General features: G+C 51.6%; 1 protein-coding gene across 9 annotated transcripts in view; it reads right to left on the reverse strand.

Moving 5' to 3' along the window:
* The window catches only part of SLC22A23 (solute carrier family 22 member 23), a 186,961-nt gene that overhangs the window by 5,604 nt on the left and 156,013 nt on the right, over positions 1-25,344 (reverse strand). For 4 of the 9 annotated variants that reach the window (XM_016954836.4, XM_054685580.2, XM_063812759.1 and 1 more), the window contains 5 exons: positions 23,530-23,657; positions 15,227-15,329; positions 12,340-12,572; positions 10,561-10,593; positions 9,319-9,442 (listed from right to left, as the gene is read on the reverse strand). In XM_016954836.4, coding sequence (XP_016810325.1) covers positions 9,319-9,442; positions 10,561-10,593; positions 12,340-12,572; positions 15,227-15,329; positions 23,530-23,657 — 621 coding nt within the window. Of the gene's footprint in view, positions 1-9,318; positions 9,443-10,419; positions 10,444-10,560; positions 10,594-12,339; positions 12,573-15,226; positions 15,330-23,529; positions 23,658-25,344 lie in introns of those variants that run through there. The other 5 variants (XM_016954834.3, XM_063812758.1, XM_016954835.3 and 2 more) reach the window with 4 other exon arrangements.

Below are 25,344 nucleotides of genomic sequence, written 5' to 3' on the forward strand. Positions count from 1 at the left end.
AGGTAGATAACTCCAGCTCTTGACTAGTCTGTGGTTCTCTTGGTTGGCACTATAGGTAGCTCCTAACTCACCAAAAGACTGTCCTTACAAGGTCACAAGATAAAAGATCAACATACAAAAGTCAATGATATGTCTACATGCTAGCAACACCCAAAAATGAAGAAAATGCCATTCACGATAACATGCAATGAATAAAATGTTTAGAAATAAATAACACAGGAATGCAAGACTTGTATGCTGAAAAAGATAAAACATTGCCGAGAGAAAATTAAAAAGATAAAAATAAATGGAGTGACATTCCATGTTCATGAATTAGAAGACTAAATATTGTAAAGATGGTAATTTTTCCCAAATCTATACATTCCACATAATCCCTATCAAAATTCCAGGTGACTTTTTTTATTTAGAAAACAGTGAGCCAATCCTAAAATTTATATGGAAATGCAAAAGACTCAGAGTAGTCAAAAACAATTTTGGAAAAGAACAAAGTTAGAAGGCTTGCCTTCCCAGTTTCAAAACTATAAAGCCATACTGCCTAAGGCAGTGTGGTGTTGGTGTATATATCAATAGATCAATGGAACAGAACTGGGAGTTCAGAAACTAACCTTCACATTTATGGTCAACTGACTGTAGATGGAGGCAAATCCAGTGAGGGGGAAGGGATAGTTTTTTCAACAGGTGGTGCTGGGACAACAGGATATTCATGTGCAAAAGAATGATGTTGGACCCTTCACGTCATGTAAAAAAATGAACTCAAAATGGATAATAAAATCTAAGTGCTTAACTTAGCTCAAACTATAATGCTTCTAGAAGAAAACGAGAAAAGCTTTATGACCTTGGGTTAGGCAAAGATTTCTTACACATAACATCAAAAGTAGGATCCATAAAAGAAAAAGCTGATCAATTGGACTTCGTTAGGATTAAAAACTCCTACCCTTCAAAAGATACATGTTTAAGAAAAGAAAAAGACCATAGACTGGGAGAAAATATTCGTGAAGCATATATCAGATAAAGGACTTGTAACTAGAATATATAAAGAACCTTTTTTTTATTTGAGAGTCTCACTGTCGCACAGGCTGGAGTGTAGTGGCATGATCTCGGCTCACTGCATGCTCTGCCTCCCGGGTTCATGCCATTCTCCTGCCTCAGCCTCCTGAGTACCTGGGACTATAGGCGCGTGCCACCATGCCCAGCTAATTTTTTGTATTTTTAGTAGAGTCGGGGTTTCGCTGTGTTAGCCAGGGTGGTCTTGATCTCCTGACCTCGTGATCCACCCGCCTTGGCCTCCCAAAGTGTTGGGATTACAGGCGTGAACCACCACGCCACTCTTCTAACTCAAAAAGAAGACAGATAATCCAGTAACAAGATGGGCAGGCCAGACACAGTGGCTCATGCCCAAGGAGGCTTGGGCAAAGGTGACCTGGGCAGGGTGGATGGGAGTCCCAGGGTTCCCAGGTGGCCCTCATAAACCAGATACACACAGGTCTATGCTAATAACCCCAGGAAGATTCACAGATTTGGAGCCTTTTTCTCAGAATGCAATGGAAGAATGGTGATTTTGTGTGTGTGTGTGTGTGTGTGTGTTGGGGGCTTTTGTCCTCTTCTGTAACAAAATAAGAGAAGACACTTCTCTCTCCCTTCTCTCCCTCTAATGTAGAAATGACTGCCTCTCTGTAGGTTGCAGTCCACCCATCTGCATCCACCATGGGCACAGGGCTTGGGGGCACAAGGGCAGCCTTGCCAGGCTTGCAGCCCTAGGGGACAAAGACTCGCTGGATTCTTCCCTTTCCCAGCTCCTTCCTGTCCAGCCCATGACCAAGTCCTCAGGGCCTCCACTCCAGGCCGCCTGGGTCTGCGCTCCTCCCTGGCACATCTTCTGCACCCCCTGGACTTTGTTTCCTCACCATTGCCAAACCGATTTTCCTAGAACACAGCTAATCATATCACCTGGCTGCTCAGAGTCCTCCAATGGCTCCCTCCTGCCTGCAAGGTGATGCACAGGTCCTGGGGGCCCCACCTCTTCCTCCTGTCTTCTGCCTTTCAGTCCCAATACTCATGGCACCGGGGTCCCTCAGCTCTGTCTGGTGCTCGCTCTGTGAGGTTGGCCTATGCTGGCTCAGCCGAGCTCCCACAGGCTACCTGGGTAGGGCGCCGTCTGTGCATTTCTCGAGGAAGAAGATGCCTTCTGGTACAGGGTCTTCGTTAATGTTTATTCCATTAGATGATTGTCAAGACTGGGGCATCAGCCATTAGCCTCCAAGCCTTGAGTAAACCCACATACAAAGAGCCAGCCCAAAGTGAGCTACAGAACAGACTTTTGCTGCCACAAAGGTGCGAGTGCCGTGGCTGGGAGCAGGAGTTCTGGAGCCCATGAGCCTGGGCTAGAATCCTGGCCCCCGCCCACCAGCTTCACTTCCCGAAGCCTCGGTCTGCCTCTATAAAACAGGGATGAGAAGAGCTCCAACGTCCAAGTGCGGTGGAGGTTAAAGCACGAATGTGACTAGCATGGGGACAGGAAGATCCGTGGCTTGATTGGTTCCAGGTGGCATCCATTGAGTGCCGGGGAGGGGCCACCCAAGTCTTTCAGGGTCTAGGGGGCAGCTAGGTGTAGGAGGAACCAGAGCTGGAGAGGTTCAAGAACTGGGAGGCGAACAGGATGAGCCTCTCCCATGGGCCTAAAGCCTCCAGGCATGACATGGAGTCCTAAAAGTTGGCAGAGGGGGCTGTGCCACTGGGACCCTTCTCCTCCACCCTGGCCTTCCTCTCGGTGAGGCACCAAGCTCTGCAAACACTGCCTCCTCAAGCTGCTTCACACCCGCCCACCCTCACCCTTCCAGGAACCTCTGCTCCTGCTCCCCGAGCCCTAGGAATCCAGCCTCTCCTCCTCCCGCCACAGTGCACTTGCCAAACACGCATCCCCTCTAGAGCCACTATGTGCGGGCTCCAGGCCGCATCCTGGGAATCCCGTCCCAGCCACCCTTCTGAGTCCAGACTGAGCAGGCTCTCTTGGGCACTTCCCCTGCATCCTCAGGACACTTGTGTAGCCCGAAGACACATTCGCGTTGCGTGTCTGTGTGTCTCTAATAGACACCAGATGTTTCCAGGGCAGGACCAGGCTCCACTCCGTGTGCTGTCCCCAGCACCTGCCCAGCCACTGAGACCTGGCTGGCACCTGGGCATCTACTCAGTGCTATAGTCGGATTTCTAGACTGGCCCCAGTAATTCCCACCCTTGTGCCTTGAGTGTGCGCTGGACCTCAAGGTACAAGGTACAAATAACGTACTTTTTAGCAATCAAATTTACGGCCAGGATAGTGAGATGTTCCTTCCACAACAAGGTTCCAAAAGGCAGATTCTAGCAGACTCTTGCTAGCTTTGACGAAGCGAGCTGCCTTGTGACTGTGGTCCCTATGGCCAACGGCCAGCGAGGAGCTGAGGCTGCCAGCCCCACAGCCCGTGAGGAAACAGCCTACCAGTGCCTGACTTGGTTTAGTGCTGGACCCTACCCACTGATGGTAGCCTCTGAGAGACCTGGAGCAGAGGACCCAGCCAGGCCGTGCCCAGACTCTGGAGCCATGGAAACCATGAGATATAGTAGATGCATGCTACTTCAGGCCCCTATGTTTTGGAGCGATTGGTTATGCAGCAATAGAAAACCAAGATACTCAGTGAGTGACAGATTCCCCTGCCTTAGCCACGGAGGGAGACTGACAGCCACCTCTCATGCAGGCTGTGACAGGCATCAGCACTTCATATTAGAAAGCCCTTCCCAGGGAGAGGCTGAAAGAGTTGCAGGAATAGCCACACCACTGTGCTTCTGGGCCTGAAGGGGATATGGATAAGGAAGAGCAAGAATTTGGGGGATGTCTCCCACATACTCACACTCCTCCCAGGCTGAGGGTCCCAGACCACCGTTCAAAGACACTCTGCATCTTTCTGTCACTATTTATTCATGTGCCTGTCACCTTACTAGTCTCTGAGCCCTTCAAGGGCAAGAATTATTTTCTAGGACACCAACAGGCACATGCTGTTTGTGCTTAATAAATACTGGATGCTTGCGGATCACACGGGCTTCCTGGATAGGAAGGTCAGCTCACCCAGGTGAATGGGACAGGTTAAATAGAGACGACCACGGAAATGAGCAATAAGACCAAATCCTTCTGTAAGATGAAGACTGAACACCTAAAATAGCCAATTCAGTCTTTCTGGTAGACCTGGCTCTTTCAGGAAGCCACAGGGCATATCAGATGCTAGGGATAATGGACATGATTGTAATGGGGACAGCATTTTCTCGGAAACCTCCCAGGTTTCTGCCTGACCTTCCCGGCACTAAATGTGGGCGGCACTGACAAGCAGCGAGAGGACTCCCCTTACTCACACGGGAGTCACATACAGGAGGGCAGAGTACAGACCCCCCAGGAGGGGTGGGCACAGGGCCACTGTTAAAGGGCAAACTGCATGGAACAAAAGCCTTGCATTGTGCCTGGTGAACCACATCATACTGATCTATCTTGTTAACTGTGCCAAATAAAATGAAATATATTTAATTTGCAGATCATTAGAAAAATGTCTATATGTATATACATAATATGCAACAAATGTACACATGCATATATAATATGGAATATATCTTTTTATTTTTTTCTGTGGGAGCAATTCTCTGGTTTTCTATCAAAGATTCCTTGATACGGCCGGGCATGGTGGCTCATGTGCCTGTAATCCCAGCACTTTGGGAGGCCGAGATGGGCAGATCACGAGGTCAGGAGATCGAGACCATTGTGGCCAACATGTTGAAACCCCGTCTCTACTAAAAATACAAAAATTAGCTGGGTGTGGTGGCGTGTGCATGTAATCCCAGCTGCTTGGGAGGCTGAGGCAGGAGAATCACTTGAACCAGGGAGTTGGAGGTTGCAGTGAGCCGAGATCACGCGACTGCACTCCAGCCTGGCAACAGAGCAAGGCTCCGTCTCAAAAAAAAAAAAAAAAGATTCCTTGACATCATTCAGTACGATTAGGAAAAATTTTGGCAGAAGTTGGTATGCCATTTTTGGCTTTGTTTTTTTTTCTCTCTTGAAATCTCAGATTAGAGAAAGAGATTGTTACATCCTTGGTTTTAAGGTGTTGGGTTCCTTTCCTGCCCCTGAAATGTGGGCTCTGCCAGTGCCTTTTCTGCTTTTCTCTGGGTTGTCACTAGAGGGCAGCATACGCCCGTGTTTAGAAGTCAGAGCTGCTTGATTTACGGACAGAGAACCGAGGGCACACACTGCCTCCTTGTGCTTTAGGAGCACAAAATTGTAATACCCACGGAATATCTTTATTTTACTAGCAATAGGATCTCAATAAGGTAGGAAAACTGATATGCAGGCCGACTTCTTACTAGAAATGGCAAACTTCATTGAATTAAGGATTCCAGAATCAAATTGCTGTTAGCCATGTGAACGTTACCATCTCACATTGAAACACCGGAGGCGAGCCTCCTGTTCTAGCTCCTCTTTTACATTACTTAATGTGACTTGACTAAATTTCCGTGAAGTTGAGGATAAGCAAATATTTGTACCATTTTTTATAGAAATAAATACAACTGCTGAAGATGCCCAGCGAAGAAGAAGAATATGAACTGTCCTGTGCTGAGGCCAGGCCCTTTGCACATGGTCTCCATTCTCCACCCCCGCCTAACAAGGTGCCTGTAGTCAGTTTTGTTTTAAGACAAGGACACTAAAGCCGGCCGAGGGCCCCGCCCAAGGCCACACAGGGAGGCGGCCTCAGGATCATGGGCAGCTCCGTCTGGCTCCTTCCCAGGCTCCGGGCCATATCCTCAGCACCGTCCCCTCATCCTGCCCCGCTCCTCAGCGCTCGCACGCCACAGGCGCTGCCGGCACGGGATGCATGCTGGCTTCCTGTCTGCTACTCACTACTTGTTTTCAAATGTCAGACATTTTTAAGACACAACTTTTTTTTTTTTTTTTTTTGAGATGGAGTCTCGCTCTGTCACCCAGGCTGGAGTGCAGTGGCGCGATCTCGGCTCACTGCAAGCTCCGCCTCCTGGGTTCACGCCATTCTCCTGCCTCAGCCTCCTGAGTAGCTGGGACTACAGGCACCCGCCACCACGCCCAGCTAATTTTTTTTTGTATTTTTAGTAGAGACAGGGTTTCATCGTGTTAGCCAGGATTGTCTTGATCTCCTGACCTCGTGATCTGCCCGCCTCAGCCTCCCAAAGTGCTGGGATTACAGGCGTGAGCCACTGTGCCCGGCCTTTAAGATACAACTTTTTAAAGTTGAACAGATTCTGATACTCCCTTAACCCCAGGTCATCCTGGCCCTCGGTGCCTATTCTTGAGGCAGCATTAGAGCGGAAGACAGATGTCAGGGAGTCGTCAGTCAGGGAGGGTCTCAGGGAGGCCCGTCCGACTTATGACCTAGAAAGGGCCAGGGCTGCCGGAGTGGGCAGGGCAGGAGAAAACAGGCAGGTGTCATGATCACCAGCGCCTGCCTCCTCTCTCACCTGGACCCCTCCGTGAGGGCAAAGGAAGCCTCGGAGTCCACCTGGAGCATCCAGATGGACAGTGGATAGAAAAGATCCGCCCCAGCACAGCCAGCAGCTGCTTCCAGATCCACCCAGGACCCCAGGCCACTTCTGCCCATGTCAAGCTGGGAGATGGGCATAGTCAGATAGACTTGCAAAGTCACCCAACTCCCAATGTCTTACAGATGAATCAGAGCTGTGCACTGGCTGATGAGAACCACCACCTGGCCTGGGCCTGAGTGGGTAGCTGGTTCTGTCAACGTGAGGTCTGAACAGAATCTCATGAAACAATATTTAGTTAACTTGGCCTCTATCATCCTTGGGGCAATAGATTTCTGCAGGCCTTTGTTGCTTTTTGTGGTAGAACAAGTATGAAAAGTATAAAAGCATTTTTTGAACTTTTTGCAGAAAATTTCATATCCTCATATTTGCTTCCAGGCAGTCCATCCTGGCCCCTTACCCTTTGCTGCCAGAAGGCTTGTCTGTAATAGTGTCACAGGGAAAGGCTAGTTCTGTGCTAAGAAAGATGGAGCTCATGGGCCCCAGGCTGCCCATCGTGGCTTATCTTGGATTTCTCTCTGTGAAGTGGGGGGATGGTAGGGGAGTCTACTTCCATCCTAGGGCCTCCATGGGAATTGTTCCTCAGTCATTTGCAAGAAAGAGCTGTGGCCTCCCGATGGCACGGGTGAAAAGGGCTCCCAGCGAGAAGGGGGATTTGTCAGGAACGCTAGACATTCTCCCAGCCTGGCCCAGGGACCCCCTTTGGACTTAATTTCCTTTCATCCTCTGCAGGCACAAAAGCATCACCAAGGGTCACATATTTTTTCCAGTTTGTCATCTTGGCAAGCTGAATCTGAGAACATGTTTGTTGAATTTCTATCCTCAAATCTTTCCAGGTTTGCGTCAAAGAGGAAAAGCTTACAGCATTTCCTTCCGTCTAGCTTGCTTAAGCCAAATCTAACAGAGAATAATGATGCCTACCAACTGCCAGAGTTAAGGGGTACCCGCTAGCCACCCCCTCCCCCAACAAAATATGCATAATCATGATGCAAAGGCTGCAGGAGGCCAGCTGGAAACCCAGAAGGTCTGACTGTGGATTCTGGTCTGTTGAAAGACTTGGCTTTGCTGTTTTGTTTGATAAAGGAGAGAAATTTCACTTTCCGTCCTTTAGACAGGGAGTGAGCCTGCGGTCGGCCTGAGGTATCCTGCAACTGCAAGCACTAAATAAGCTCCTGACTCATCTCTCCCCTGTGGCTGATGCAGAAGGTAGGGACAGGATGAGTTCCTTGTGCTTAATCATACAATGCCTTGGCATTTCTGTCCAGGTGCCCAGTAGCTGTCAGGCTGGGCCTGTAGGATATGATCCAAGAGAATGAATCAAAAAGTGTGGACGTGAAGATGCTGTTGTTAGCATGGCTACTGGAAATGTGGAAAGTAAGAAAGTCCACGGACCTGCCTACTTGCTCCCAAAGCCTTCCCCAGCTTAGCCTCCACATAGTCTGCCTTGGACTGGAGTGGCCGCTACTGGATTTTCCCAAGGGTGTCATTATGCAGACACCTGGGTTTTGACTCACGGCTGAACTACTGCCATTACTCTCAAGTTCTGTTTTATGAAGGCACGTGCATGAGAAATGCTGATGATACTCCTTTAAGAAGTTCAGTGTGGTATAACTCAAGATAAGCTCCTCAGTAAGTCACAGTGTAGGAAACTGACGGCAGCTGAGTGATGCCCTTGTAGTGGAGGCGTGCCTGTTTATTAACCTATAAGCATGGCAACAGTAAATGGCGTGTAGCACCCATGAACCACAACCCAGTGGCAGAGACGGCACCAGGAAGGGGTCAGCCTCACTTTCCGAACTAAGACAAAAGTGGCTGAGCACAAGTTAGTCACAAGTTAGTCACACCTTTTAGGGAGGTATGAAATGGCCGCAGACTCCACGAGGGCGGGACTGTGCTGCTGTGTTTTCTGGGCCTAGTGTCTGGCGCGCAGTGGGCTCTCCATCCATGTTTCTTACATGAGTCAGTGATCTCACTTGCTGCGCTCTCTTTGGATTCATGACATCAACTTCTCAGGTCAGTATGAAATAAGGCTCTTTGGGCCTGGCACGGTGGTTCACGCCTGTAATCCTAGCACTTTGGGAGGCCAAGGTGGGGGGATCACCTGAGGTCAGGAGTTAGAGACCAGCCTGGCCAACCAGGTGAAACCACGTCTCCTAAAAATGTAAAAATTAGCCGGGCGTGGTGGCGCACACCTATAATCCCAGCTACTCTGGAGGCTGAGGCAGGAGAATCACCTGAACCTGGGAGGCAGAGGTTGCAGTGAGCCAAGATCATGCCATTGTACTCCAGGCTGGGCAATAAGAGTGAAACTCCATCTCGGGGAGGGGCGGGGGTAGGCTCTTTCTACTTTGTAAAACATTTTGCACTAGCTGTGCCGTGAGGTCTCTTAGCAGAGTTGGCAGCACAGGTTCTGGTGGAAGTGCGGCATAAGTGATCCGCTGAACTCCCCCCCTTGCCAGACGCTCAGACACTGACATATTTCCTGGGCCCAGAGTAGCTCCCTGTTCCCCCTTTCTCCTGCTGCTGCCTGGACAGGACCCCAGGGCCAGGTTCTCAGTGCCTCTTGGGCGCCTCGGGGTTGGGTACAACAGCCACCTCGGCTATGAACCACGAAGCTGATGTGTCCAGAGCCAGAGACAGAGCTGACGCTGGTTAATCCCACACCAGCCTGGAGCCAGGGACTCGTCTTTGATTTCCGAGAAGCCGGCGTCCCCTGGGGTGTCTCCCATGACGCACCTTATCACCGTTGGGGTGATCTCCGCACAGAAGAACACGCTGAGGCTCCCCACCGCATGGGAGGCGAACATGCCCACGATGGAAAACGCGATGGAAAATTTGTCCTTGACGCTGTCACTCATCCCTGGGGGAAGGTCAGAAGAAGGTGGTGAGGGAAGAGAGGAAGCCAGGCCAGGGTGGGAGGGAGGCCTGGGGCTGCACAGCACAGCTCCTTCCCAGTGTCCAGCTTGCGGCATGGATGGGTATGCAATTCCCTCTGGGGACCAAGCAGCACCTCAAGGACTAGAAGCCCAGAGCCCCTGCAGTGGGTTTTGTGGGGCTTCTATGAGTCCCTGTGCGTCAAGCATGCTGAAGCTCATGGTGGCCTCTATTGGAATTCCTCAGCCTATTGGAATTCCTCAGCCGGGAGCCATGCCTGGTGGGAGGGCAGGCTGGCATGTCCCTGGTGCCACAGCGACATCCCTCTGCCCTGGCCTACGTTTGCTCCAGTCAGGTCTGATGTGCCCAACGTGTGGGACAGGGTAGCTGAGTCAGGGTTGATTTAAGGAAACAAAAACTCAAGCCACAGAATTTATGGGCCCAGAAGGCAAGTGTTCAACCCCTCAAAGCCCTCGTAAATGGCACCGGAGACCAACCTCGCGCCAGGACAGGGTCTGGCACAGTGCACGGGCATGCTGTCAGGACCATACAGCTGGGGCTCAGCTCAGCTTCCCCAAGGCTGCATAGAGGGCAAGCACTCTCCAGGGACACGGGCGAGGGCTGGGGCAGGCCAGGCGGGTGCAGCAGCAGCTTCGAGGTGCAGGGTGGCACTGTGCTGTCCCCATGGCTGCAGGGCAGCAAGCTTACATGAGTCAAAGGGGGACAGCGGCTTCCCCTGGCAGCACAGACAGCCGGGCCCCAGCACTCCCAGGCTTTCTCCCCCCACCCAGACAACTGTCCCTAAGACAAAGCGTGTTGGCGCCGGGCCAGGGCCTGTGCTGAGCCTGGTGCCAGGGGAAGGGGCGGGGGCATGCGTGCCAAGCAGCACACAAACAGGGAAGCACCAGTCGCTCTTTCTAGAGGCAAGAGGGAGAATACAAATGTATCCGTATAGTGTCCAACCTACGGCCAACTTCAGCTGCAGTTCTTGGAGAGCAAGGGGGAGAAAGAAAATGGAAACCACAGGTCCGTGAGTCTTCGAGAAAACACCCATTTAGACGTAATATGAGACGAGGAAGCACAGCCCACGCGCTTGGGACTCACCTGAGTCTGGGTGCTGGCTGTACTTTCCAATCACTGGACCCGCAGACATGATCGCACCCACACGGACAAGGGCCAAGCAAGCGAGAAGAGAGGAGAGAGCACATTAGGTGTGGAGTTAGCCTAGCGTGTTCCCATGCGACTCGGTTCAAGCAACTCCCTTCCGTGTCTGGGATGGCGCTGGCCGCCGGGGCAGTGGAATTCATACTGCACTAAACAAAGATCTTTTTGTTAGGAAGACAGGAGTGAGACCCTGCTGGCCTCAGAGCCTGAGGAGAAAATGGAACCTTCACAGTGAGACCCCAGCAGGTGCAAAGGGTGAGCTTCCTTGCATGTAAAGTCACCCACAGGTCACTGCGGCCTGCATTCAAGCTGCGTCAAGTGCTGTGGGGTGCCCCTGCCAGCCCCAGCTCTGCTCCTCACGGCTGCTTGGTGTTCACCTGGGGCTCCTGTGCATTCCTGCTCAGGGCCAAAGGGGCACCACAACACCCGGGGGCTGAGGCACCCTGCCACTTCCGTCCCAACTGTGTGAGCAAGGCAGAGACTCCCTGGAAGGGCAGCTGGGGAACGGGGATGGAGGGAGACAGGCGCCACGTGTGCATTCCATTAGCTAAGCCTAACAGCAGTCTCCCAGCAAGGTATAGATTGCATAAGAACTGTCCAAGTTAGAAAGCTGCTCCTGAGTTTGAAGTGAGCCATCTCTAATCTAGGCTGCATGTCAAGGCCGCTCTGATCTGGGTGCGGTGGACAGCCCTGGCATCTAGTTCTGAGAGCCTGGGTTCATTTTCCTTGTAAAGGCAGGGGAGCTCTGTGGGGTCGATGTTCCCACAGTGTCCCGAGCCTGTCCCAGGAGGACCGTGCCAGGGTGGGAGAAGAGGCTCATCAGTCCTGCCTGTTCATGTCGCGCCCTGGGCCGGCCACGGAGATGCTGTGGTGGTTTGTCCATACACGGGAATGGGTATTTGTTGGTGAGGAGCTATACAGAGCTTGCTGGAAGGGCCAGATGGACCCTCTAGCTTTGCCTTATTTTTTTTTTTTGCGATGGAGTCTTGCTCTGTCACCCAGGCTGGAGTGCAGTGCTGCGATCTCAGCTTACTGCAACCTCTGCCTCCCAAGTTCAAGTGATTCTTCTGCCTCAGCCTCCTGAGTAGCTGGGACTACAGGCGTGCACCACCAAGCCCAGCTAATTATTTTTTGTATATTTAGTAGAGATGGGGTTTCACTATATTGGTCAGGCTGGTTTGAACTCCTGACCTCATGATCTGACCGCCTCAGCCTCCCAAAGTGCTGGGATTATAGGCGTGAGCCACTGCACCCGGCCAGATTATTTTTAACCTTTACTGAGAAATTCTTTGGTCCAAAGAGAAGCTGATGAACTCGGGAACATCTGCTGAAAAGCAGGGCCCTAATGCAAGGGTGACAAAACAGATTTATTTCCCCCTTAATGTCACTCGAAAGAGACAATCCTTTGTTCTTCTTGGTCATGTGATGAATCACACAGAAGCAGTCTACCTATTAGCAAAGACCGGGCCACCAGGACTCGGAAGGAATCATGGTGCAGCCCGGGCCGGGGCAGGGGCAGAGGGGGAGGCGGGAAGGCCCAGTGCCCTCTAAGGCGGGCTCCACAGATGCTCTCAACTGAAGCTCTGTTCTCCCCAAAGCAGCTCCTTCCAGCAGTAGATTTTAGAGTGGCCAACGGAGTCTTACGCATCCCTTTCAAATGCCCTTGGGGATCTGCCAGCTTCCCTCCCTGCACCCAGCCCACCTCCCCGACCCACTCACGGTTGAGGAGGCCAAGCTGCAGGAGCGAGGCCAGGGCAGTGAGGATCATGAAGAGCAGCAGCCCTCCCCTGCGCCCGAGGAACCGGACCACCACGCACATGGCCAGGCAGGACACCAGCGCGATGCTGGCCGTGGTATAGTAGTCAGCGTAGAAGTTCTCCAGGAGCGGCACCTTCACCTCGTGGCCCATCATGCTCCTGGCAAAGCAGTGGTGGATCCCGTACCCCGTCAGCCTGTGGAGACATACCGAGCGGCAGTGGGTGGGCTGCCCCCACGCCAGGGGCTGCGCCGCCTCCTGGGAGTTCGTGCTGTCAGGTGACCAGGAGATGAAGAAGCAACTCAATGTGTCATAGAAAAGCCCATCATGACCGAACCACGAGCAGATTACAGAGCAAATGCAAAAGAGGAGACGTGGGAGAAATATGGACTGCTTCTCCTGATGGAGGTCCAGGCTCATGCCCCTCTACCATGGCTTTAATAGACAGGTGTGGGCACAAGAGCGGTGAGTCCTTTTGTTAAAACACACGCTTTCATGGGAATCCTCCAAGACAAAGCGCTTTCCAGGTACTGACTCATTTAACCCAGGGCCGCACTCCAACAGCTACTGCACACCCACTTCACAGGGGCAGGGGGGCAGAGCAGCTCGCACGAGGCTCTCGGCGGGTAAGCGGCAACTCAGAGACGCAGCTTTTCTGGGCACTTAGGGTTCTGGAAGGGTGGAGATCTACCCATACCAGCCTCAACTCCACCCACACAGCCTGGAGGAGTCGGGCAGAAGCCAGGCCAATGGAAGACATATGGTCCACAGGAAACTGTTTTGTTTTTGTTTTTTTGAGTAGAGCCGTGCTCTGCTACCCAAGCTAGAGTGCAGTGGCAAGATCTCAGCTCACTGCAACCTCCCCCTCCCTGGTTCAAGTGATTCTCCTGCTTCAGCCTCCCAAGTAGCTGGGATTACAGGCACCTGCCACCATGCCCAGCTAATTTTTGTATTTTTTGGTAGAGACAGGGTTTCACCATGTTGGACAGGCTGGCCTCGAACTCCTGATCTCAAGTGATCCGCCTGCCTTGGCTTCCCAAAGTGTTGGGATTACAGGTGTGAGCCACCGCACCTGGCCTCCGTTTTGATTCTTAATTTATCCCCGTTTCCCCTCCACTGCCCTGGGTCAAGCTTCTTTACTGCCCCACACGAGCGTATCAACCTGCTGGAAAAACGTGTCTGCCCTGAAAACAGGAACAAAGGCGTGGCCGCACCCTCCCACGGAGGCTGCTGATGGCCATCCATGGGGTGCCTCAGGGCTCTCAGGAACCTTTGGGGTGTGCCTGTGATGCACCCGTGGTGCCTCGAGGGACCCTTGTTACGTCTGCTCTTGGCAACCATCCCAGAGCCAAAAACTGCCCCCTTCTCTCCCCAAACACCCTTTCGTGCTTCAGGGAAATCTAAGTCCTTCTCACCTAACCTTGAGAATGCATCAAGGTCAACTGTAACAGACCCCGTCCCTGCCCCATAGGGCGAAGCCACCCCTTGCCAGGTGAATGCCTTTCCTCTTGGGAAATATGCAGAGGCCCCAGCCCCCACGCAATGGCTTTATCATCCAGCAACTGATTTGGTTCAGTTAGCCTCCAGAGTTCCTCTTCTGGCCTGCTGAGATAGCAGGGCAATCTCCTACCTTCTTGCTCTGGTAGAAATGAAGTCTCCCCTGACCACAACAGGTCATCTGAAGATAACAGAGCCAGAGAGCTCGGTTCCCCGTCTCCACAAAACGAATCATTAAAATGGAAACTCACCATCTTGTCTATGTCAAATTTCATGTTTTTTTCCAACATAAAATTTGGAGAAGCCGTTCAACTCCTAACAGTGCCACCAGCTCACGCAGCATCTACCTGAACCAGGCAGCAGCAGAGTGGCCAAGGCTGGGGCCCTGGGCTTGGCCTGATGTGGCCGTGGCCGGTCCCTGGCCTTGGTCTCTCTCCTGAGCTCAGGATGAGGCTCTACTGTTGTTTGGGCAGTAGAGCCTCTTGTACTCCTCACAAATCAATTTCAACCCAGAACCCCAATATGGCGAACTGATGAAGTAGAGCTGCTTTGACAGAAAGAGCCATGGGGGATGCTTGGCCCCTCGCCCTCACCCTGGGCCTGTCTTTACCTGGTGGCAGCTCGAGACCTTTCACAAATGAGTGCAACACCCCAGGTGCCCTCTAACCCGAATGAGTCAAATCCCTTCCCTCCGCCACCTTGGTGACCTCTGACCCTGAACAAGGGACTGCCTTGCACAGTCAGGGCCACTGAGCTCAAGACAGGAGTGACCTTCTAGGTACACACCAAGTCCAGGGACTGGGCTGCAAAGAACCTGCGTGAGTGATGCCCCCAGCCCCTGCAGGACCCAGCAGGCGGGGTGACCTGGGCCGGTGAGGGCCCTGGGAGGAGGGCTGCGCTCACTGGCCTGGCTCAGGCCCACCTGCCTCCACCCGCGGCTGTCCTGGGGCCTTTGGCCAGGCTGGCTGCAGGTTCAGGAAGGGCAGGGCCAAGGCCTCATGGGTCTCAAATCCCCTGTCCTGAGACGGGGCCCAGAATTTCCAGCCTTGTAGCATCCCCCACTGTGCCCCTGAGGAGGTGCGTCCATGTGCATCTTGGTTCCCTGGACCTCACGGGCACGTGGTGGGGAGGCCCTGCTCACAGGATTTACACGCCTGGGCTGGGGGGCACCGGCTGCTTGAGGCTTCCAGGGGCGGGGGAGGTCAATATCTTCTAGCCCGTGTCACTCTTCACACACACACCCTTAGGATCCCAAGTTCAGCGGGGTGGGGAGCAGGGCCCTGGGCTTCACCACCGCCCACCTTCTTCCCTGGCCCCCTCCCACCCAGCTGGCACTTGTCCTCTGTGACTCACGAGTTCACACACAGGACCACAATGTTCTTCCACAGGTTCCGTGTCCCCACCACCTTCACGATGCAGACCTTCTTGGGCCTCCGGGAAAGCTCTTTCTCCAGCTCTGCAAAGAAACAGACCCTGTGAGCCCTGGGCAGGCCGCCCACAGAGGACAGGACAGCAGCTGCAGTCACAGCCCTGGTTCCCCAGTTCGGGTACCACAGAAGGGAGAGAGAAGCTTTTTTTTTTTTTTTTTTTGCCAGTGGATAGGATCTAGGTTTCCAGGATAGAAAGGCACTCATAAGACCCCAGCTTTGCAGTTCAGGTTTCGCTCGGGTGCCTGAGAGGGCACCAAGGTGCACTGTCAGCAGAAGTTTCCATCACAAACCCTTGTTTTGGAACCAGTCAGAGTGCACACAAATAAACGGTCTCGACTCAGTTCACTTCTGTCTGAGTACAGAGCTCAGCGATGATATTCTAGGTTACTGAGGCACTCATTAGGCCCTGGGCAAATCTAAACATGCAGTTCTTTTCCGTACACTCTGCATCTGCCTGTGTCACCCCCGGCTCGGAGACTGGGAAGGCCACATGCAGATATGCTGCTTAGCCTTGTGGGGTGGAACTATGGCTGTAGCTACTTCTGCTGAAACTGCCCTTAGGACATCATATGCATCTTTGAAAGCCAAATACATAAGTGAACACATCTGCGTGTATGTGTATACACCATACATGCACACATTCATACGCATGCGTATATGTGTGCATGTTTTAGTTAACAGAAGTCCTTGGGGGCTGGACAATATTTTGGCTCCAAGGGATGTGAGCAACTATAAAGTCATGAGACTGAGTTTCTTGTGCGGCTCCAGCGGCTCTGAAAGCCCCTCTGAAGGGAGTCCACCAGCGCACAGTGTTACATTCACCAGGCCAAGGGGTCTGCAGAGGTGCTGGTGTTGACCTGGCAATTTACAGGGAAGATTCAGAATGGCGGGGGTGCTGGCCTCCAGGAGCTGTCTGCTTGCATGTCTGCGAGCAGGAATGCCACCTCAGCCTTCTGTTGCCTCTCTGCCTTCCTAGCCTGGCATGTCTTCATGGAGTAATCCCCTACTGGGGAGCTAAAAAAGAAAAGGGAGACTTCCCGAAGCGGAGGGGAACCAGGACTCTTCAAGACTGTCAAGGTCACCAGAAACAAGAAAGACGGAGCAGCTGTCAGACCAGGAGACTAGGGAGAGGGGAGGACAAGACGCAGTCCTGGGCGGCATCCCAGGCAGGAGGAGTCATCATGGAAAGCACGATGGGAGGCACCAAATAAAGGCTGGGGTTTGGTGAATGATAGTGTTCCAATGTCACTCTCTTAGTTTTGACAACAGTATCACAACAGTCTCAGACATTCGCAATCTGGGAAGTCGAGTGCTGGGAGGTGTGTTGTTGCCTCTAGAGGGACCCTTCTGCTCCCTCGGGGGCTGTGTCTCCAGGACCTCGGCCCTGTGCTTCCGAGGGCCACTCTGAACCCTGGATGGCTCAAGTGCAACCCTCCTCTTCCACCTCCTTCCTGCCATCCAGCGGTAGGAGGGTCACAAAGCTCTTTCATTATAGTTTGAAGAAAAAATGTGTTGCTAAACCGTAGGGATTTGAATAAAACAATGTTTTTATTCAAACATTGTTTTTGAACTCAGTGTCACCAGCCAAGGCACAGAAGGGAGAAGGAGAAACCTTTCACTTGTCTGAGGGAGCTCATGTCTACTGAGTTTCCAGAACTTTCTCCCTTGCCATACTTGGGTGCAAAGATTGAGGTCTGTGTGTAAGCCCCCAGGGCCGGCGTTTCAGCTGCTGGTCCACGGACCCTCTCAGCTCCCAAGGTCCATTATTTTTCCTCAGCAAAAATGGGCTACTTTGACTACAGGCACAGTTTCTCTATGGTTAAAATAACCAATTTTGTAAAGAGCTTGAAAATATCATGGTTAACAGAAAACCTTGGATCCAATGATCTGAATATCTTTGCTATTATAGAACTCATCAGAAACCAACTGTAATAGCTACGTTTTCTCACCATGGAAGACTTCCGAGAAGAAAATTTCAATGTCCATTAGCAAGTCCATATAAGTTTAAAGTTTTAAAAAGTATATACCCCAAACTGAACTCCTGATATGTTATTGTTTACGAAGTATGATGTTAAAGAAGCAATAACAACTGCATTATGACCTGAGCTTTTTAAATAAAATTAAACCTAGAACCCAGTCTAAAAAATTGACTGTAGTCTGCAGAGGTAACTGAATTCTTCTAAGTGGAATTAGATTAACCTTTCCAGGGCTATTGATATGTTTTCAGGAAGCACATGAAGCGCTTCCTCCCATGCCTGGCAGAGTCACTGTCCAATGAGTTTGTGCTTATCTTACTACCAGTTACTCACATCACCAGCCTGTCAACAACAGCATGAAGCTTCCGCAGCATTATGTCTGTTCTTCTGGGCCTCAAATCCTCGAGTGCTTCCGGAGGCCGTGCCGAGTTCTCCCATCCGGCCCTCAAGGCAGCGCTCTATGTTATAGGACACTTCAGATGGTTCTAACACCCTCAATGGTAGCTGAATCCAAGAGGCCTTTTTGTCTGTCCAGGTATCAGATGGACATCTAGAGACTTCTCAAAACTCCTCACACATGGAAATGAATGGGCAACAGGGAGCCCGGCCAGGTTGTGGGACACTGGCATCTAGGATTTGCTGCTGCGAGCACCCGGCTCCCATGCTCTCCTCGAGACAGAGGAGAAGGAGGACACATCAGCCTGCTTGACTTAGAGCCATCAGAAAATTTTCCAACCAAAACCCACGTCGAGCCGACTGAATTTTGATGAGCCAGATATGTCCAAGGCCATCCTGCAGCCCCTGTGCCTCCGCATTTTCACGGATCCCCGTGTGGTCGGGGCTGAGGTCTGGGTGCTGCGAGGGGCCCGATGAGCCCGGGCAGGAACCCAGCTTCTGCACTTCCCGCTGGCTCCTTGGAAAAGCTACGCTGTCCTTGCTCTGAGCCCAGCTGCTCTTCTGTGAAGCAGGATGAAGCGCTGCCTTGAGGGCCGGATGGGAGAACTCGGCGCGGCCTCTGGGAGCACTCGGGGAGCACGTGTCTTCCCGCCCCGTGCTCAGCGAGCCCAACATCTCCCAGCTTCTCTTCACCAACAGAGGGAGGGAAAGGAGGCCCTGACGACCCTGCTGACCCGCTGGGAGGAGGGCACGGCCTCTCCACATCTGGCCATCTGGTGTGAGAGGTAAACCAGGCCTCGGAGGACAGCAGAGGAGGCAGCGGCCGCTCGCCCAAGACCAGGCTCAGGAGGAGCAGGGAAAACACACGCAGAGGAGAATTGGAATTGGCTTGCGTGGGGGTGTGAGATAAACCGGCTTTGTTGTCATCCTAGTGGACGATGCTAGTGCGTTAGGGGTGAAATTGGAAAAACATCAGTTATAGAGACGGAAAGCAAGAAAAGAAAAAGGAGGAGGACAAGGAGCAGGAGGAGGAGAAAGAGAATGAAAGGGAAGAAGGGATGCTGCCATCTCTGCCACAAGAGTCATTAAAAAAGCACACCAAACGCTCCAAGGAGGCAGCCCTGAGCCCCACACCCGTGTTGGGAAGTAGAAAAAGCACCTGCTGCCTCTTCCACACAGCCCCTCACCCCTCCGGGACGGATTTAGAATGCGGCCACTCGGCCACTTGAATAAATGTGCTTTGAAGCAAGTGGAAGATAAGCGTCCACAGGAATCTTATCACGAAGTCACCTCAGACAGCACAATCTTCCATGTCTAGCCAAGCTTTCAACAACTGACCGGGCACTGCCGACCTCTGTCATCTCTGTCCTCGTCTGCCCAGACACAGGCTCCACCTAACCCGAGCCCTCTGAGTGAGCCGTGGCGGTCGCCTGCGGAGCGAGGGCCCCGTGCAGCCTGCCTGGGGTCATACCTTGCTTTCATCAATTACAGGTGGTGTGACTTTGGCAAGGTACCTAGCGTGGAACGTGGAGGTGGCCTGACACATCCACCCTCTCGTCATCTTAGGATCTGAACAGATCGTTAAGGCAGAGTGAGGCAGGCCAGGACAAAACCCAAGCTCTGTCATTGCTAAGGGTAGTAGGGAGCCCCACATGGGGCTAAGATGGGGGCGCTCGGATCACACAGACTCAGCCGTGCATCCTGGCAATGCTGGGCAGGTTGGCTTCTCCGGGGTGAGGTGTGGGGCTGCCCGGAGAGGACTGATGCTGAGGACGGAGGATGCCTGCACCCTGCACGTGGCTCCCCACAAGGAAGAAGACAGGAGTGCATTTGCCGTCGTTCCCCTGGGGCTAGCCTGACACTGAGAGGGAGCATGGAGTTACTGCTCCCCAGTGCTCAGCCTCTTTGGGCCCGTTCTGTTCCTGTAAAGTAGGGAGAATGGCTCCTCTCCCTCATGAAGCTCAGATGCAGATGAGATACACATGAAGCGCTTCCTCCGATGCCTGGCAGTCACTGTCCAGTGACTTTTTGCTTATCTTACTACCATTTGAGCATTCGACATTCTACATTGAGTTACATTACTACCATTTGAGATTCTACAAAATCTGAAGCCTGAAATGCTCTAAAATTGAGAATCTTTTGAGCACCCACATGATTCTCAAAGGAAATGCTCACTGGAGCATTCAGATTTGGGATTTTTGGATTTGGAAAGCTCAACCAGTAAGTATCATACAAATATCCCCAAATCCCAAAACATCCAATCCCCGAAACACTTCTGGTCCCGAGCATTCTGGATAAGGGATGCTCGGCCTGTGGGACTGAAGGCACAGTGCTGTGTGTGGCACTCATCCCGGGTCTTGTTTTTGCATTAGGCTGCTGGCCACACGGCCACATTGGGAACCAGCGGGCCTTCTACTCCTGCTTTAAACGCTCGAAACCTCAGGAACTAATGACACAGGAGTGCTCTCAGCAGTTGGGCACGTTATGTGGTATGAAGGTTGCAAGACTGACATTGAGACAATGATGCTCAGGAACACACCCACACATCTAAACTCAGCTGCACAGGTCACTAAGAACTTCACACTTGCTAGGAGATAAACCAAGGACAGCTTTAAAAGAGAAAAGGAAATAAGAAATTTGGGAACATCAGGTTTTCCCCTGGCATAAGTCCAAGGTTAGGATGTACTGATGGGGCAGTGAGCAGCCCCGCTGGACCCCTACACGTACCTCCAGCCAGGCCCGAGACGCTTACCCAGCGGCAATGCAACCGCGATCCTAACCCTTCCTTACTATAGGAGTCCTGGGTTCCTTTAGCCCATAAATATTCATGGCACGCCTGCTACGCGTCAGGCCTTCGGCTGGGCTGCTGCTGGGGGCACAGAAGTGTCTGGCTCTACAGACAGGGGCCCTGCCTTGCCTGGCCTTGCCGCTCTGCAGGGGTGACAGGCAGTAATAAGGAACCCTGCAATTACTCGTCATAGCTGGGATGAGGGGAAGCGGGGAGAAGTGCTGAAGCTGTAACAGTGAATAACTGGGGGCTGACTTGGTCTCTGAGGAGCTGGCCAAGGCAAGAGTGGGAGCTGAGAGGACAGGGAGTGTGCACCGGGAGGGACCTGTGGAGAGGGAGACGGTGGTGTGTCCTGGGAGCCAAACGAAGGCCAGGGTGTGAAGTGGTGGAGGCAGAGATCAGAGAGAGCCTCCGCAGTGGCCTGGAGGACCTGGGGTCTACCCGAAAGGCACTGGGAGGCACTGGAGAGGCTTGAAGCCAGTGGTGATGTGATCAGATCATGTGTGACCTGGTGGCAGGGAGGATGGAACAAAGCTGGGAGCCCAGCCAGCTGGCCAGGGCGCGAGAGGGTGACAGACACGAGGCTTGGAGCAGGTGTTGGCTGTGGGATTAGATGGGGTGATGGGAGGAAGATTCCATGCAGAAAACTGAGGCTGGGCAGAGGAAGCTGGAAGTGGGAGATGTAGCAACTGAAAGACACGCTGCCTTCCCCCAGCACTCAGCAGCCCTACCAATCGTGCTGCCATCAACACATCTGACAGCTGGGGGTGGAAGAGAGCAGAGGCCACTGTGAAGGGCTGCGGGGCAGAGCCACCGCCTGAGGACCACTCCCCAAGGAGGAGGTGAAGCCTCTCTCCTCTTTGTTAAGTCACATGTCACCAACTGCCTCTCACCCAGCCTCCTGCCTGGGACTCTGGAAAGGAAATAAGCACCAGCAAAACTCATAAGCAAAGAAATAAATTTTTAAAAAGGATCTAATACCACTTTCCAAATATAGGAGGGAAATGAATCAGTGTAATTAGGATTTGAGAAAACAAGCTATTCCCAGACAATATTTTAACGTGAAAGAAGCAGAGTGTGATGACTTAATTAGGGAAATGCCACAAACAAATTGTACTGTAAGCCTAAGAGCATTAACCTGCTAACGAGTGAGGTCTGGGGAAATCTGGGAAAGCCATCTGGACCGTCCAAAACGAGCAAGCATGGCCCCACTGGAGAAACCTGGATTGAGTACTCACTACTCAGCGCAGGGAAGTTTGTATCTATCCAGAGCTCTCCCTCATGTTAGAGCAGCATGGCAAAGCCACCCCTGCTGGACTTTGCACCCCTGCTGGACAAGTCCTCGCTCAACTTCTTAGCAGCTGTGTGACCTCTGGAAGCTGCTTAGCCTCTCTGTGCTCCCGTTTCCTCATTGGCAAATGGGGCTAATTATAGTGCCTCTCTCATAGGCTGTCATGGAGAAATAACACACGTGAAGCACTTGGGGACTAAATATTAAATATGAATTAATATTTGCAAATCACTTAGAAAAGTAGCTGAAATGTGAGTGCCATGTGAGTGTCATCTTGTTTCTCGTCACTGTCCCTGGATAAAAAGGGACCACAGATGCACCAGCACTCAGCACCCTTCATGTCAACCAGACCTGGCTCACGTCCTTCTGTCCAGCGAAGCAAAAGCTTCAGGCGTCCCTGGGTAGGCCCCACGCCGCCCAGCACGTGGTCCAGCCTGGGTGACCTGACTCTCACGTCCCTGCACAAGTTGAGGCAGAGGATGACATCCTGGCTGAGCTATGGCAGCACCAAGGAGCTTCTAGTGACCTATTGTCCCCGATCTTCTGAATTGGGGAGAGGCCTGTCCAGGTACCAAGGGCTTCTCTGATTTGGGGTTCCCGTGCATCCCTTCCCATCATAAATGGATACCTGCAGGGCACATTCTCCCACCTCACTCAGGCCCCTGCACCTGTGCCCTTGGAGCAAAGCTTCCACAGCCACTCTGACTGTAGTCCCTCCCCGCCACCCTCTATCCCGCGGCCCTGCTGTTTCATCCCTCCTGACGTATGCACGTGTAACTTCCCTGTCTGTGTGCCCCACCTGCCTGCAAGTTACGTGAGAGCAAGGCTTTGCCTGTGTCTTCTCTGCTCTAGAATGGCGCCTGAAACACAGCAGGCATTTAGTAAACACGTGTTGGTTTACTGAATGAATCATGATCACAAGCATTTCTGGTCAGGGGGGAAAATGAGCATATTCTGTCTTGGACAATGGCCTAGAGGTTATTTTCCCAGGAAATTTTATAGCAACAATTTATCCCAGGTCTTCAGTGAGGGCAGTGAGTCAGAGCTTGGGCCGAGACCACCAGTGATCTTCAAACGGAAATCTGTATACCACTTGCATCAGAATCTCCTCTAGTGCTTATTAGAAATGCCAGTTCTCAGGGCTTATCCCAAATCTAACAGGTCAGGATCTCCGGGTGCCAGGGAGAGGCCCAGGAATCTGGATTTTAACAACCTCCTGGTGATACGTGGATCCCCAAGTTGAGAACCCCCACCTAGCTGTGGTAACGCTCCTGACACACAGGAATTCTATGGATCTGAACGACTATCCAAAAACACTTCAGCTTTCCTGTCTTCAGCTGCCCAACAAATAGGTCATGGCCAGGTAAAGACAATGGTGGCTCTCTGAAGGTCATGCTCAGGAAAGCTGAGGTCACAGGGGCCATCTACACCCTGAGCCAGTGCTCTGGCAGTGTTTAGACCTGGCAGGCAGGTAGGCTATGGGCCAGACAGCCAGATATTCCCTCGAGCAGTGTATATTGGACTCATGGCTCGCTTCTGCATTTAGACAGGAGATGAGCAGATCCAGAGTGTGCTGGACTTGATCATGAAAGAAACCAACACCTAGAAAGTGGAGAGAATGTCAAGGTTGCCACACTGCCCTTGTGCAGGCCAAAAGGTCACAGGAGAATTGCACAGCTGGTTAAAACAGCTGTTTGTGCAACAAAACCAGCCCAGGTGTCAGGGACCTGCCCCGTGGAGCCTCTCTGAGCCCTGCCAGCCCGCGGTGTGCTCACCTGGCATCACACCCTTGATGTCGCCCTCAGGGTTCATGCGATTCTTCTGTGTGAAGTGGAGGATCAGCCTCTTTGCAGACTCAAACTGCTGGGTGGCCATTAGCCACCGGAGGGACTCGGGGAATATCCTTTAAAGACACAAAGGGGATCAGTGAATGTCTTCCGATTCTGCACGGCACCGGGAAGTGTGGCTTAGGTGTGGCCCGGGAGCTTCCCAGGCAGGTGGCGGTCAGTCTCCAGACACGCATCAGCCCAATCAGGGGAGATAAAACTGGGCACTGAAACGTTCCCAGTTTTCTTTTCCAAAGAGTAAAAATCAAGACCTTAAAAATGCTTAACAAAAGTTAACCACATGTTCTCACCCACGTATGGAAGCTTAAAAAAAAAGTGATCTCATAGAAGTAAAAAGAAGAACAGAGGATACTAGAGGCTGGGAAGGGTGGGGGGAAACGGGGGATAGGGAGAGGTTGGTTGAAGGATACAAAATTATAGCTAGGTAGGAGGAACAAGTTCTAATGTTCTACGCCACTGTAGGATGACCACAGCTACTAATAATATACAGTTTCACATAGCTAGGAGGAGGATGTTAAATGTTCCCAGCACAAAAAAAGTGATATTTGCGATGATGGGCATGCTAATTACCCTGATCTGATCATTTTACATTCTATGTACTGCACCATCACTGTGTACCCCATAAATATGTACGATTACTATGTGTCAATTACAAAAATAAAAAATAATTTAACAAATGTAACAGTAGCAGATATGAACAACATTCTACCAGCTGTGTCAAGAAATCAGTGTATACCTTTCAAAGTAACCATAGATTTCTAAAGCATGGAGAAACAATTCACGGAAGCCTGCTGATTTTGTTGTATTTTGTCACAATAAATAGTAATAGAATGATTTTACGTTTAAAAAATTACTTCCAAATATGACCAACCTGCAGTTATTTTCAATTTCGGAACCTGAAGGCTCACTGTCCCGGGGTTTCCTTCAGAGCTATTTCCATGTTACTGCTAACTGCCTGTCACTTTCCCTCAGACGATGCCACAACACAGAGGTTTTCGAGTTTTACCAAAGCAACAGAATCTTTTTTTTTTTTTTTTAAAGACGGAATCTTGTGAGGAACCGCAAGACAAAAAAACTAGTGTTTTATTATTAATTTTATAAATTTACATTTATGACAATATATACAAGCTGCTCAAAGAGAACACCGTGACTGCACAGAGCAGGAGTTGGCACGCTATCTCTGCAAAAGTCCAAGTCATCAATATTTTAGACTTTGAGGGTGAAATGGTCTCTCCTCATCTTGGCCTTGTGGCCTGAGTGTGGATGTATGGGAGTGGGTGTGGCTATGGGCTAATAATACTTTATTGCAAAACAGGCAGCTGACCCTTGACTGTTTGGGAGAGACAAAAAGTAGAAATCAAAGCTCAAGATGACAGTCCTAGCTTCTTGTAGCCCTCAGTGTTCTAGATATCACTCCACTTTATTTTAGTTAAATTGTATCAGGAAAGTCACGACTGATGCTGGTAAGAAGTTATTGTAAGTACCGAACACCTGCTTTGCAAGCTCAGGATAGACTTTTTTTTTTTTTTTGAGATGGAGTCTTGCTCTGTCACCCAGGCTGGAGTGCAGTGGTGTGATCTCAGCTCACTGCAACCCCCACCTGCTGGGTTCAAGCGATTCTCGTGCCTCAGCCTCCCTAGTAGCTGGGATTACAGGAATGCACCACCATGCTTGGCTAATTTTTGTATTTTTAGTATAGATGGGGTTTCACCATGTTGGTCAGGCTGGTCTCGAACACCTGAC

The sequence above is a fragment of the Pan troglodytes genome, chromosome 5, assembly GCF_028858775.2.
Source record: "Pan troglodytes isolate AG18354 chromosome 5, NHGRI_mPanTro3-v2.0_pri, whole genome shotgun sequence".
Classification (NCBI taxonomy): domain Eukaryota; kingdom Metazoa; phylum Chordata; class Mammalia; order Primates; family Hominidae; genus Pan; species Pan troglodytes.